Genomic DNA, 15,027 nt, shown 5'->3' with positions numbered 1-15,027 from the left:
CTCCAGGTCTTAACCTTCCCTACCCACCAACTCTCCACATCTGAGGACTGCTTAAATGATGATGTGGCTCCCCTTCACTCCACCCCTCCCTGCATTCCCTATCCCTCTAAATCTAGTTTAAAATTAGTGTGACTTCAGCTGCAAAGCATTCCACACTCTTTGGGAAGCTATAATATAAAATAACTGATGCTTTTTATTGGTTTTGATGTTTGTGGCCACTAATAGTTTGAGCTGCAGCATAGTATTCTATTGCTGCATTCAGATATTGTGCTATAACTGAGCGTGCCCAAAGTTCATTTAGTAATTTTGGGGTAAACTAGCCTAGTAAAGATGGGAAAGGACTGCTAAATAAGAGTCTCTACACCAGCTCCATGATATAATTTGTCCTTTCCTCCCTGTGCATCAGTTGTTTGAAGGAATAGAAGTTAAGACTTAAGTGAAGTTAGCTGCGTTTCCTCTGAGAGTCTTACATTCCTTGAGGTGAAACTGCAATACTACATATCAAAGTTGAAACCTTCGGACTGGCTCCATCATCTTGTTTAGGTTATTAGTTTACATAAAGCACCCATGGCAGCCTGGTTTTTTTAAGCTTTCCATATCCATTTGACCTAATCCTATCTACATTAATCGTACCCATCTGTTGCACTCTTAGAAAAGCCTGCTGGAGTGGTCACTAGATTAACAGTCATATATGCTTTCACGTTAACTTTGTAGCTGTGACTGCACCATATCAACTTTTCTAAGATAGCAATAGGCAAGAGATTCTGCATGTGAGCTGCTTGGTGTACAGCTTCACAGTGGTGGTTCTGTTTCTGTTCTAGATAGAAGAAATGATTAGCATGTAGCTGATAGCAGTATTGTTTATCTTTACAGATGCTTGTGGATTAAACCATACACTAACTAATTGCTTTTTTTTTTTTTAATAGAGCATTACAGTTCCCTCCAGAAGGCTGGCTTCGGATGTCCCTTAATAATGGCAGTATAACCCACTTGGTGATCCGTCCTAGTGGAAGAGTGGCACTTAGAACACTTGGAGACACAGGCTTCATGCCTCCAGATAAAATCACACGCACCTGAGTCTCTGCATTTGATGGCCATCTTGGAGCTGCCTCTAGTCTTTCTGCACTAGTACATCCAAGTACAGTGCTGCTAAATTTCCATTTATAATATCAGGGTATGATGCTGTTTTAAAATTGTACTTTAACCAACTCCCCCCACCACCACCTCCTTCACACATCTGCTTTTGGTCCAGAAAAGAAGACATTACATATCTTCAGAATTATATGGACTTTATTTGTATCACTTCTTAAAATCAAGTAACCTCTCCCTGCTCTGAGAGGTGGAGTAGGGAAAGACTTACGAAAGGATCTTTGTGCTCAAGCATTTGAGAGCACCACCTGCCTGTAAAGTGAAAATTTCCCTGCCCTCTTTAACCAAAGTTTGCTCCTGAGGTGGGATTTTCCTACTGTCCCTGTGCTAGTGAACAAAACCATACAGGCACTGCAGCGGACATCTTTTATCACATTGGACCTGATATTAAAGAGAAGCAACGGGTAGAAGAGATGGTTAGATTTGCAGACTTAAGTGAGGATATTTCTCAGCATGGTGAGCTTTCGGTGAATTGATTGCTATGCTATAGAGGTGTTGTACAGCTACTAGTGCTTTCCCCTGTTGATGAAGTTATGTACATGTATGTGTTTAGCACACAGTAGGCATATTGAAAGGAGGAGAGAAACATGGAGCCGTAGTGTTAAATGTTGGAGGGCAACTTTAATGCTCTCTGCTTGGGAAGTTCATTCTCCTAGTCTAAGCAACAGTCTCTCTCTCAATCTCAGGAGTCTTTGTATCTACAGAAGTGCAGCTAGGGGCTATGCCACTTAACACTCCTTCTGGAGCAAGAAGGGAAGGAGTTTTTTAATATGGACTTCTCCTATAAGCCAGTTTTATAACTCTACCTTGTCTTTATGCCTGAATGGGGCTTGAGGCAGTGACAGACTGGTAGCAGAGGGCTCTGCAGTACATGTAGTGGAAATGCTTGTCTTATGCATGTAAGCTTTGCTGCTGCCTGAGAACACAAGCAGCTTGCCTACAATGATTTTTAACATCACCCTGCACTAAACTCCTTAAAGTACCTTTGTCACAGGCCTCTAAGTCAGTGCTGGTAAGAATTGCAGTATATCTTTTGACACTCCAGGCACTAGGAATAAGTGTGGGCAAAAATTGTTATTTGTTATGAGGGTAGGTAGAGGTGAAAGAGAAAAACATCTGGGAAACTGAAAGCTTCACCCTACATCTAGTCAGGGTAGAACAAGGATCAAGCTAAGCAGCTCGACGAGTTACTGGCTGTAATAAGCTTGTAGCAACTTTTGTCATGGTGCAGAATCCTTTCTTGAAGAATATTCTAGGTACTAACCTCTCCCTTTTCAGAGCTAAATGAAATTTGTAACCATGAACTCATAACAGGCTGTTTGAGCCAGAAACAAGTGAAAGAGGCTATTTACTGTAGAACATTAAATTTTGTATATGGAAGAAAGAAAAAGGGGAGGTGGTGGCTATGGGGAAAGGGAGGTCTTTGCAATCACTGTAAGAAATTGGAATAACTTTGTCTATCAACTTTTTAAAATATTTGAATAAAGTTTGTGGTCTTGTCATGTAGTTTCAGCTGCTCAAGGAGTATGTGGACTCTGGATTAAGATCCTTAGAAAAATCAAAGCACTTTGAGGGGTGCTATAGTTGAAGTGATGGTGCTTTGATACTTGCATCACAGCACTTAGGCATTGTCTCTGCTGTTACACTATGCTTAGTGTAGTGAGACAGCAGCAGAAATAAAGGTAAGCCAAATTAAAAACTATTGGAGACTGGCACTGTCTAACTAACATTTACAAACTCAGTGCCCTTTTAATAGTGAAAGTGTTTTCTAAATTGCTAAAGCTGGATAATGAATCTAGCATCTCAGTTGGAGGTTGGTACTTCACATGTTAAGTTGTCCATTCTTTTTAGCCTGAGACAAAAAAAAATTAAATTGAAGCTACACTTCAGGTGGTGGATTGTTTCACTGTAGCTGCCTTCTGATGCAGTGAGGACAAAACTAGGTTGTCAGATTGAATTTTGCTTGGTGTTAAGTGTCACTAGGGTCTCCAGAGCATTTTAGAATCTCAGTGATTACATAACTTTCCTTGATTACCTACTACAAGTTGACCTGTTCACAACACCACCTTGTAAGAGCAACCCCCCATTTACGAGCAACATTTCACCTGGGAACTTTCCCTACTGTAAATTGTCAACACTCCCCAGAACAGCAGCAGCCACTTAAAACTAGAGGAAAAGGACACCACTATGTTGCTACTAATGAGCATCTACTGTATTTTTAGTTGCTTGCTCTTTATCAGTCCACCTGCTTCAGTGCTGATTTACCTAAAAAACCCCAACAACCCTGGGGTGAGTTCTCTTTCAGTTGCCCTGTACGACCATACAAAATTTTCAGCCAATTTTCATTATATCTTCTGTGAGTCAGTCTTTCTGTAACTCAACCATCCTACCTTTTAACCACCAGCTGTAGGAAAGAAAAAACAGTGACCAAGAACAGGCATAAAACTCAGGGTTAGTTTGTCATAGCCATTAATTACTCAACTTTAAAAAAAATGGAGTGAGTAGGAGTGGAACCACAGTTACTGAGCAGATTTCAAAGTCCACAATGCTATAGGCTTCTGCATGATAGGTTTAATTAACTGCCTCAGCATAGAAGAGATGAAGCATGTATGGTTTTCCAGGTGGACCACTCTCCCTAACTATACCCCATAGTAGGGAGCACTGACCAAAAAAAACACAAAATGAAGGAAGCCTGGCTTGTAGCAGAACATACACAGTGTAATAGTTTAAGTCTTTAAAAATTTGGCAACACATTAGAAAAGCTTACACTTCGGGCTTGCACTGTTAGTTCAGAATATGAGGACTGCTAAGAGAAGTGTTATTGGTAATGAACAGAACCATTAAAAAGGACCTCCCCTTCAAAAAAACCAGTGGGGCTGGTTCATGATCTCAGAGATATTAAATGCATAAAAATGCCATTGCTATTACTCAGAATTATAATTGCTTAAAAGCAGCTCTGAATGCCTAAAACAGTACATGGTCAAGTTCCACAGATCAAGCCTGATCGATGGGCATAGTGAAAGTCCCCCCATCATCTATATATAGTCTCCAGTGCCGAATGTTTTGTGCACTTTATTTACTCCAGCACATATTACATACACTATTGAAAGAATCATAAATACGTGCAGGGTGGAAGGCCAGAGCATATACAACACATCTTTGCACATGTACAGAAATCAGCAACATTTGTATTGGCACTCAGGGTTAAAACCAAAAGTATTAAATCTATATAAAAACAAAATAAAACTGGTAATAACCCAGTTTGGAGAGTACTGATTTTATACCACCATAAATTACCTCTGTCCCTCCTGACATGGGCATTTCTTTTAAAATGTCAAAAATTCAGTGATCAAGAGACCAAACGACCCCCTGAAGATTGTGAACTATTTTTCCACCTTTAGTCTCAAGTTCCAACTTGAGGCACCAATTGAATTTCATCATACAAATGAAGATGGCTAAAAGAAAGATGCTTTGTATCACACAGCAAAAATACTGCATTAATAGTTTCACAACATGGATGTATATGCCCATCTGCCTAGTGACCTATGACACCTTAATTAGCGGTTTACTTTGAATGGAAAGAGTAGCAGCTAAACCTCAGTATTTTAAAGTCATACTTGACAAATAACATAAAAAGACCCATTACATCAGCGAACTATTACTCAAAAGAAAAGAAACCACTTAAAACTAAGTAAACAGTCCAAATCTAGATTGTGTCTTCAAGACTTTTCCTTAGATTTTCCAAGATTGTGAATGAACAAATTGCTGTATTTTTAAATAAATGAAGTTAATATAGTGTATTAGAAATTTACTTAAAAAACAGTACAACAAATGGACTAAAATGTAAATTTCATAAGGCATTTGTCACTAAAAAAATGTTCTCTCCAAATACCCTCCTCCCCCAAATAAAAGTTACAAACTGGTAGTGAGAAGTTTGTGCCAGATATATGCATTTGAATACAAAAAAGCACATAAGCGTAAAAGAAAAAGGACAGAAAACAGTAATAAAGCATCAGTTTCTCAGTCTCCTGAATTTGTTTTACTTAAGTTTTTCTTAAGCTATTTCTAAACAGGACTGTAGATATATCATACCTAGAATTAGATCATGGAAATTCCCACTTACATCTGTCATCTAGAGACCCATAGCTGTCTCCGACAGGCACAGATACCAGAAGTACTGGGGGGAAAAAAACAGATGCAGTAATTGGTGTTAAGGTTCGTATTTCAACATCAGTACAACTAACTTGTGAAGTATTTTTAGCTTTTGTGCACACAGGTTATTGTGTGTATAACATTTAAGCAATTACATACCTGGACCAAGTGGATAATTAGTACACAGCCCAGAAAGTTTAGGGAAATTGATTTTTAATAATTTAGAAGTGAAAGCAACTGAAATGGTAGAAATATATGTTTTATACGCACCCTATGGCAAAAAAGATTAATAGCTACTGGAAAACTTACTAATAATATAGTTTTTTTGGAGTAGAATCCCACAATAAAGCAACTTGGGCATATAACATGTGAATGATGGTCAGTTAGAAAGTAGTGGCTCTCTCTAATGTTCAGATCATGGGAATCAATTAACAATTTCATTTAAGCCACCTGTAAACAGTTCCAAAACATACATCTGTAAAACTTTGAAGTTCATAGTTATCTAATCAAAACAGTAAGCTATAGAAAGAACTGTTAGAATGTAGTTTCCCCTGTAAGACTCTGAATGGAAAAGTATTCTAAGTTCCCATGTAAGTGGATGTCATTTTTAAAACCACAAACTAAAAGGGTAATTTAAAAATGTTACAAAAGGCACTATTAAGCTTACAAAAGCAATAAGTGCAGTTTTAAAGTTTCTACCAAACAATGAATATATTCAGAAAAGTGTGTGTATGAAAGTCATTTTACTCTACAGTGTAGCTACCAATACAGCTGTGTTTTGTATAATTTAATCCAGCCTCTGATGTTGTAAAGGTCCCACAGCTAGATAACAATATACTATGACATCCTATCTACTATTAGGGTTCTTTTAGATAGATATGCAGATTACAAAAATTCCTCCAGGTTCTAATTTTTCCTCACAATGGGGTGGTAGTTACCAAACAGTATTATCTGTATCCTTTCTACCCACATGTCCTTGGTACCTTTGATTTTTCTGAGCAGATGTCTATCATAAAGATATGTTTTTTATTCTGTAGAAGAAACTAAATGTAATAGGAACTACCATACTCACAGCCTTTTCTTAAGCAACAATACAACTATCAAAATATATACTCCGAGTGTTCTGTTTCAAATTTCAGAACATTCCCAATTTCCACTATCCAAAGGGTTCATCCTTAAAAACACTGAGGAATTAAATTATTTTTAATTTTAGCTAAGAGTTACTATATCTAGACTACACACATAATAAGAGTTTGCATTTCAATAAAAACAATGTCTCAGTCCTTATTCATCTCTTCTAACAGGAAATAAGTAACCACTTTATGGGTTTCTATTTATCTCCATCATATTACATTAAACTGGCCCATTAACATACATCGCTGGTACACTTACTAAATTATTGCTGATGTGCTTTTGTGTAACTACTGAAGTCTGCAATGGCAAAAGCTTTTGTAAGAAAAAGCTGAGCTTTTATCTTCAGGATTTTTATCTTCAAATATAGATCATGAATTTCTATAGTGCCCTTTTCCTAAAACTCTCAACTTGTGACATGCTTTTATCATCATCCTCAGAAAAAAGAAGTGACCGATAAAAGTTTCTCCTCCTCATTTTAGTCATTTCTTACTATTTAGACGGAAGAGTTGGCCATAAACAGACTGAATAGGGAAACGGTAATGGCCCAGGTTCATCTTGCAGTTCTTAAGAGTTTTTCTGTTGTAAGTGAAATATGAATGCATTTGACTCCTTGCATGAGTTCCCTCTAACCTAGAATTCTGTTTATTGATAATATGCTTCATCAAAGTTATCCAGGAGAAATAAATGCATCTGTGGGTTCATTTTGACAATCACATTTGGCCTACAATAAAAAAAAACATTTCTAGCAGAAATCACTAAGCGAAAGGTTCAGATCACTGCCCTACTGTTAACAAAAATAAGGGTTATTTATTTTATAACTACTGGATAACAGAGGTAACCATCACTAACTTCTCGCAAATCACCAGTAATCTATCTGGTACTTAAAATATTCAAATTTTAAATGTATATTTGTCCTCAAATGAGGATAATTAAATAGCCAAGGACACTTCCTCATGTCACTTTAGCAATGCTACAATTTTTTCCCTCCACTCTTAAAATGAAAATATAATTGAAGTGCCAGAAAGATGAGTTATGTTCTAATGGGCAGGTGGTTCTGACAAGTGATGAAGTTTTAACAAAAGGACATTGTTGGCATAAGCTGGACTGTACCGCCCAGGACTTCCAAGATCTGGAAAAAATGAAGCAACATTGCCATATTTCCCCGGGCTGCACATCACCGGACTACTTCTTCCTGGGCTAGAATACGCTGAACCATTTGGTGGGCCTGCTGCAAGAGACTGGGACTTGAACCTTCCTTTCGATGCTGGACTTGGCCAACTATAGGAAAATAAAAAGAATCATCATTTGTATAATATTTTAGAAAATCTTAATGGGGTGAGAAATAGGCTCTCAATAGCATCTGAGAGTTTGATGGAAATGCATCAGAAAAGATTGAACAGAGACAGGAGGGAAAGAAAAACAAGGGAACAGCATAGTAGGTCATACATGGATGTGTCACTGAAACTAGCAAATGTCTTTTGCTCCCAAATGGCTAATTTTAAAAAATGCGTTGTTTGTGCATTGCACATTTGATTGAAGCATCTGGCAACTGCAGTTCAACACCCACATATATTAGGAAGGGTACTGAGTAAAACCAGATTGACAGGATCTGCTTATTGCCATAATTGTTTCTACAGTTGATCATGTGATAAAATGTCAGAACTCTAGGTACAGATGGCCAGCCTACCATGCAACATCAAAGAAATGGCAGATTATCTTTGTTTTGTAAAGTTCAAAATGCTTCTTCAATGCATGAACACTTACAAGACAATGGACACGGTATATGGTTAAAGAAGAGATTTGTTAAAAGTGGCTTTGTACCAGTGATTTTGTAGGTTTGGCCATTGGAGAGACTCAGTTTTGTTTTGTTTTTAAATTGCAATATATCCAGATACAACAGACGTAATAGATAATACATTTTCTATTCACTAAAGTTTACTTCATTACAAATAACAACATTCTCTCTTTTTATATTATTAATCTTCTTGAACGACCCAGGATTGCTCACGTTTGTTTCACCACCAATTACTATTTATCATATGTAAAGATAATCTCATATGACAGTATATTTTTCTACCATTGAAAGCAGAAATAGATTTTGAAGATAACCCTGTTAGCCTTAAAAAAGAATAATGAAAGAGTCAAACATACTGTAAAGCTTTAAAGATCCCAAATCAATAATAAATATGTATGCAACTGAATCTAAACATATATTTCAAAATGTTTGAATATCCATTTCTTCTTACCTGTCCAGACCTGTACTGCCAGGTCCCATTTTTCCTGCCAAAATCTGACACTGACAATACTGAAGCAGAGCATTATTCTGTACTCCCTGCCTCTGATTTAGGTGTTGCTGGCACCAACACCACTTCAAAGGAAAACAGAGCAAACTTTGGTTTTGCCAAGTAAATGAAAGGTCAACTAATTTCCAAATATTTTTTTACCTACACCACGCATCAGCTTTGTGATTGTCATTGTACAAAAGAGCAGATAGTCCCTTGCCTCATAAAAGCTAATAATATTTTTAAAATATAAATATATTGTAGTGAGTCTAAACACTTATTGATTTAGGATTTTAAAACAACTTGTCACTGCACCTTTAAAATTCAGTGTACAAGAAGAATAAAAGGTCTTACATAATACATCTGCCTCCTTAAAGAAAAGATTCACAGAAGTTAAAAAGTTGATTGCTCAACCCAAATACCTGAAAGTTTACTAAAAAGCAGGGAAGACATCACTTTGACTCAAGTGTGGAGTTTACTTGTAAATGCAGTTTGTTTTTACAATTGCCATTTCTGAGCCTTTGGCTGTGTTTGAAAAGTAACAACTGTTACACTGGCAACCCCACATGATAAAAGCCTGTTTCCACACTACTTTAATCACAGAAAGATCTTCGTGACTTAAAAATCTTTTTAGTAAAAAACCCAAACTCCTTTATTTCAATTCACTACTTGGACTTCAATGAGATCAAAGGTGATTACTGCAAGCCTTTTGATCCTACAAAATAGGCTGGGGAGCAGCCCCTCTCAGCTTCTGCCACCCCTCTGGTCCTTCTTTCTCCCAAACACCTTCAGCCAGTAGGCAGTGTCTCTCCCTTCCCTTATTGTTTTTCTTTTTGTGCTCCTCACTACCCTCTCCCCTGCTGCTTCAGCCCTTCTCCTAGAGTTTCCCCTCCCACAAGTCAAATTACCATTAAAACTGTCCCCAGCAACAAGTGGCTCTTTTTTACATTATGCATTTTGAGAGAGAGAATTTTTAAATATATATTAAGAGTATTTCAGTGAAAAAACTTCCATTTTACATAGGAATCACATTTTAAGCAGCCATATTCAAATGCACTTAAGGATGGCTATACTAAGACAAAAGGAAAGGAGACAGAAGAAAACAGGTATCAGCATGGCAGAAAGGGCATTGGACTGTATTCTATGCCTGGCTTTAGGCAAGTTACTTCACCTCTCGATACTTCTGTTCCCCCTCCCACTCTTACTTTGTCCTGTCTACTTAAGCTGTAGGATCTCCGGGATACAGGCTCTGCTCCACTATCTGTTTGCACACTACTGTACCTATCATAATGGGGCCCAATCTTGGCTGGGGCCTCTAAGTACTACTGTAGTATAAAAAACCACCACCACAGCGGCCCCTTATGAAAAATTTGTAACTTCGTGCCACGTATGTAGTCATGCTAAGAAGTGCTGACTGTTCAGACTGCTGGCCTAGCATTTTTCAGTTTGAAAGAAGACCATTGAGATTATTTCCACATACATAATCTAAACAAATATTTGTAGGTATCAAAACCTGCAAATACTATGGCAGTGGGGTGAGACAGGTAACAAAATGTCTGAAGGTATCTAGACAGCATAATCTAAAATTAAAAATTCATTTTATATGCCATCTTCCACAATCTAGGTATCCCAATCAATTCTATTATTTTATTATATTGCACCCGTGACTGTCATGGGTTAGAAACTAGTACTGCAGTGACTGTGTAGGCAAATGTAGCAGCCAATATGTGTTTACTAACTGAGCATTTGTCATTGTAAGACTTTCGCTAGTTCGGCAGAATTAATTCCTACACTCTCAAGATCTATATGTTCTACCTGGATAGCCTTCTGTGATATTGTGAGGCAACTTGGCTTTGATATCTAATCTTTAACATTGTAGTACCAGTAAGCAGAGCTATCGTAGCAATGGGTATAAATAAGTCCAAGTCTTGGTTTAAAATACACTAGATACTATAAAACTGAATACTTTTAATCTAGACTTTTGTATAGGTTAAGGCTTGAAATTCTAGCTACTCAAGATGTTCTGCCACAAACACACTAAGAAACTGTTTCTCTTCAACTTATTCTATTGAATTTACATAAATACCTTTGCCTGTCAGAAGAAGAGTAGGACCATACAGCATTCTTCCATTTGCAAGTAATGGGGTATTTCTGTGGGTCAATCTCTATTCCTTCTATAGCTGCTAACACATCACTATCCAGTTTTGATGGCTGTTCCCTAGAATATACATAGAACTAGATGAAAACAGAGTTGTTACATTTTTTAGACACTTCAAAATATACATTGGGATGTGAGGATATTATAATGTTTCTAACAGGCACATGTTGTGCCAACTGGATTAGTTGCTCTTCACATTCAAATGGACTGTTTTCAAGCATGATTTGATATAAGAAATAATGCCCATCCATAGGGACATTCAGCATACCTGAAGCCAAGTTGTTGGGATCAGAGGAAAGCTTGGAAAGTGTCCTTAAATTCAGTTTCATACATGCTGAGAATGTGAAAGCTATTTAGCACTTTCTTAATCTAATTGAAAGCTTCATAATCAAGAACAAGCCTGCCTGATGAACAGGAGCTAGTTCACAAGGCTGAGGAGTCTGTTTGAAACCTTAGTAATGGAACAAAACTGCAGAGCTTTCTTTTCCTTCCACCCAGATTGTTTTATACACAATCTTGAGAGAGCATGAAAGGACTGCATCTTTATTGTAGGAACTGCAAAGCATTTTAAGGAGGTATTTTTTCAAGTGATTATAATTGCTGTTTGAAACTTTTTGAAAAATGGCTTATAGCAAGGGTAAGAGTGTATGGAGCAAATTTTGCATGTATGGACCAATGGACAAAAAAGTAAACAAAAACATATTAAACAACGATCCAACTCATACCCAAAGAGGAAGAACTTCTTAGTATCTTCATTTGTGGGTGGAGTCTTCAAAAGAAATCTCTGAGAAGAGGGCTCTTGGCACAAATAAGCAGCACACTCCGATTGCACCGCAAGACTGCCAAGCTGCTGTAGCTCTCTGTCCCAGATACCAGGCTCCAATGACAGTCTCTCAGCTTCTCGTGGTATTTTGTTTTCTGTCCTTAATTTTGTATCTCCAGACTTTCCAGCTGCACTTGGCTCAGAAGAACAGCTTGCCACAGAAAGCGCTGAGCAGGTCTTATCCAGCTGGTCCTGAGATACTCTGACCTGGCTCATTCCTTCAGCCAAAATTCTCTCACTCTTAGTTTTTGCAGTGATTTTGTTTGATTTCTCCACTGAACATTCTTCTTCCACTGCTTGGTCTTGGAAAGACAGTCTTTCAAATTCTGTCATTAAATTGGAGACTGGGGAAATAAGGCACTCCTCTCCTCCACGTGAATGTTTTCTGTCATTAGTTAGTCTCTCATTAGTTACAGGGCTGCAAAATCCATTTTTGCTGGAAGTAACTCCCTTCTCATAGTGCCTGGAGAGACCTGATGTTTCTATAATGTTTACTTTATGCTCCATTGACAGGATGTCACACTCTGAGTCTTCAATAGCATCTATACTAGATTCCTTAGACACAACAGGTGAGCTGTTATTCCGTGCTGCATTCTGTCTATTTTTAATTTCTTCCAAGCTCATCTCATCATCTTCATCTAAAAATGCTCCAACAGAAATGGAATTGCAGCACTTTTTACTCTTGCCTACAAACAATTTTAATAAAAGATATAGATAAGCGGCTTGACAACTGGAGTCCTATCAGATAAACTAGGAACAGCACTATGATCTTTATGGTTTAAGGTAATTCCATTATTCCATTTATATATCCATTTATGGAGATCCTTTTATAATCTGATCTAAACAATGTTATTAGTTAACGTAAGTAATCCTATCATTGAAAAAATGTATCTTGTTTGCAATTATCCTTTTTTATCCTATTAATCAGAGATGTTTCCTGTGCTTCTCACTTAAAGTGCCTGATTCACAGAAACAGATCAAGTTTCAAGATGAAATCAGAAACAGAATATGATGGCAAAAAGATATCAATGCAAACTAACTATTAAATATGCCATGACCTCCCACACATCAAAGATTCCATTGACATTATACTAGCACAAAGACAACCCCACAAAAGAAGCTGAATTAAGTTCTCTTGTGAATAGGTACTGAAATATATACACTCCTTTTTCAACAATAGGCAATGATATACACTGCAGAATATATTTACTTCATCAACATGGATCTAGATGAGCACACAAAATATTGCAGATCTATTTCTACTACAATATTGAAATTAGAGATTACTGAAAGATATATAGAAATCTGGTAGCGTACACTTACATTTTACTGTTGGAGAAAAAAGTGTCCACTTTTTCTATTAGGAACATTAAGAGTGTGTGTGGGAAAAAGAAAATTAACATTTAAACCTTTACCAACTGACTTGGTCAATGATTAGGCTAGGAATTTTACCTAAATATCTTCTTCAGCATCAAGTCTGTTGGCTTGAGAATGCAAAACTTTAGATGTTTTGGGGGGGGGGGGGGGGGGGGGGGGGGGGGGGAAGATGAGAAGCAAAAGCAGCTCTTTCTTTCAAGGTACACCTCTTTAAGTACACTGGAGGACCAGTTGCCATATTCCTGCACCTCTGAAGACTTAGGCCTTGTCTACACTACAAAGATAAGTCAACCTATATTAGGTCGACTTACAGCCACCGCATTAATTACTGTAGTGGGTGATGTCCATACTACCCTCCTTGGATTGCTGTTGCGTGTCCTCACCAGGAACGCTTTCACTGACCTAAGAGGGGCAGTGTGGGGAGCAGACAACCCCATCTCTCAGCTCTGAGGTTGGCTGCCCCACAGGCTCCCGAGCTCCTGGCAGGCTAACTAATAAGAGGAGAAATTCTGTAGGGATGGGTTGTGTGTCCATCCACTCAAACTAATGAAGAGAAACGGGAACAATTGGTACAGTGAGACTTGTATAACCTGGGTTGCAGGAAAAAGACTTCCTCAAATGGGAAACTGCTTTGAAAAGGGGTCTGTGCCTACAGCTGCTCAGAAAATCTGTCAAAACAATTATCCATCAGAAAATGCCACTTTGACAAAGCCAACATCTATTGTGAAACTGTATCAATTAAAAAAAAATTCTTGCAAGAACAAATTTTCCAGAAACAAATAAAAACGAATTCATTTTATTTTGTTTCGGAATTTATTTTTTCACTTTTATATTATATTTATTACGTTTACATTGCTTTGTGATATGTCAGCAGTAGTAATGCATAATTATATGTCATATGTCAAGTCACAGCATAATGTGTTTTAATAAAACACTGACAAAATGTCAGTTACATTGCAACCAACAGGAGACAGTGATCTAGAAAATAAGAAAAGATATTTCAATCTATACAAAGTAACAGCTGCCTTTAATATTTAAAAAAGTAGAACGTTTTGACTGTCATAATATGACATGATGTGATACTACACATTAATGATGTCATTAAAGTGTAAGAAGAAAAATGAAATTTCCAAAATTTTTCAAAACAAATTTTTTAGAATGATTTCTGCCTCTCCCTACCAAATTTCCATTTTGTGGGAATTTTTTTTTAAATGTTTAGTTTTATTCCAATTAAGAAAAAGCAAATCCTGAAATACAACCTGCAGCCCATGAAGTTGATGCAAAAAGTTTGGTTTTAAGCCTTGGTTAGTTTGTGTTCTCTGCCCACAACTGGACTGAATTATTTCTGTGTTTTAGAAAATTGACTGTACTTCACAAGGGAATTACCAAACATTTCAGGTGAAATCCTGGCCCCATTGAAGTCAATGAGAGTTTTGCCACTGACTTCAAAGAGGCCAGGATTTAAATCCAGAATCTGTATTTCAGGGAACAGCAGCATGAGAGATGGAGAGTGTTTAATGAGATATGATCTCGTAACCCTAACTGAATTCCCCCATTTCTCTAAATTAATGTTTCTGTGTTAAAAGTAGTATAATATTTGAGTAATAGATTAATATCTGCAATCCAAAAAAAAAAGGGGGGGAGGGAACTAAATGTGAACTCCAAGCCCTGCCCAAAGTTTTTTTTCTAATGTAACCACTTTTTTATTTATAATAATGTCTGTTCTTTTCTTACCAGAAGGATGTGGAGTTTTGTATCGGTTGCAGGTTTCATTTTCTCCTGTTTCTCGCTGAGCCTTTTCACTCATTTCCCGTTGACTCAGGAACTCTTCTAATTTTCGCAACCCCTCCTGGGAAGACAGATCAACAAAACAGCCCAGAAATTCCCAGTATTCAACCCACGGGAACCCCAGCTCATGAGCTAACTCCCTGCAATAAATAAGATAAAACGAA

General features: G+C 37.4%; 2 protein-coding genes across 6 annotated transcripts in view; one reads left to right on the top strand and one right to left on the bottom strand.

Annotated features, from left to right (window-relative positions):
* Window positions 1-3,362, top strand: part of ZDHHC8 (zinc finger DHHC-type palmitoyltransferase 8) — a 210,097-nt gene extending 206,735 nt beyond the window's left edge. For all 3 annotated transcript variants that reach the window (XM_067539823.1, XM_067539822.1, XM_067539821.1), the window contains one exon: window positions 927-3,362. In XM_067539823.1, the coding sequence (XP_067395924.1) occupies window positions 927-1,077 (151 nt within the window). In that variant the 3' untranslated portion in view covers window positions 1,078-3,362. The remainder of the gene's footprint in view (window positions 1-926) is intronic.
* Window positions 3,363-3,846: 484 nt separating this feature from the next.
* Window positions 3,847-15,027, bottom strand: part of ANKLE2 (ankyrin repeat and LEM domain containing 2) — a 35,369-nt gene continuing 24,188 nt past the window's right edge. For all 3 annotated transcript variants that reach the window (XM_067539819.1, XM_067539817.1, XM_067539818.1), the window contains 4 exons: window positions 14,810-15,003; window positions 11,601-12,384; window positions 10,804-10,935; window positions 3,847-7,713 (listed from right to left, as the gene is read on the bottom strand). In XM_067539819.1, coding sequence (XP_067395920.1) covers window positions 7,473-7,713; window positions 10,804-10,935; window positions 11,601-12,384; window positions 14,810-15,003 — 1,351 coding nt within the window. In that variant the 3' untranslated portion in view covers window positions 3,847-7,472. The remainder of the gene's footprint in view (window positions 7,714-10,803; window positions 10,936-11,600; window positions 12,385-14,809; window positions 15,004-15,027) is intronic.

This window comes from Emydura macquarii, unplaced genomic scaffold (genome assembly GCF_026122565.2).
Source record: "Emydura macquarii macquarii isolate MOO-44397 ecotype Brisbane River unplaced genomic scaffold, CSIRO-AGI_Emac_v2 contig_554, whole genome shotgun sequence".
NCBI lineage: Eukaryota > Metazoa > Chordata > Testudines > Chelidae > Emydura > Emydura macquarii.
The sequence above is the reverse complement of the archived record's forward strand: the minus strand, read 5'-3'. Positions and strand labels throughout refer to the sequence as shown.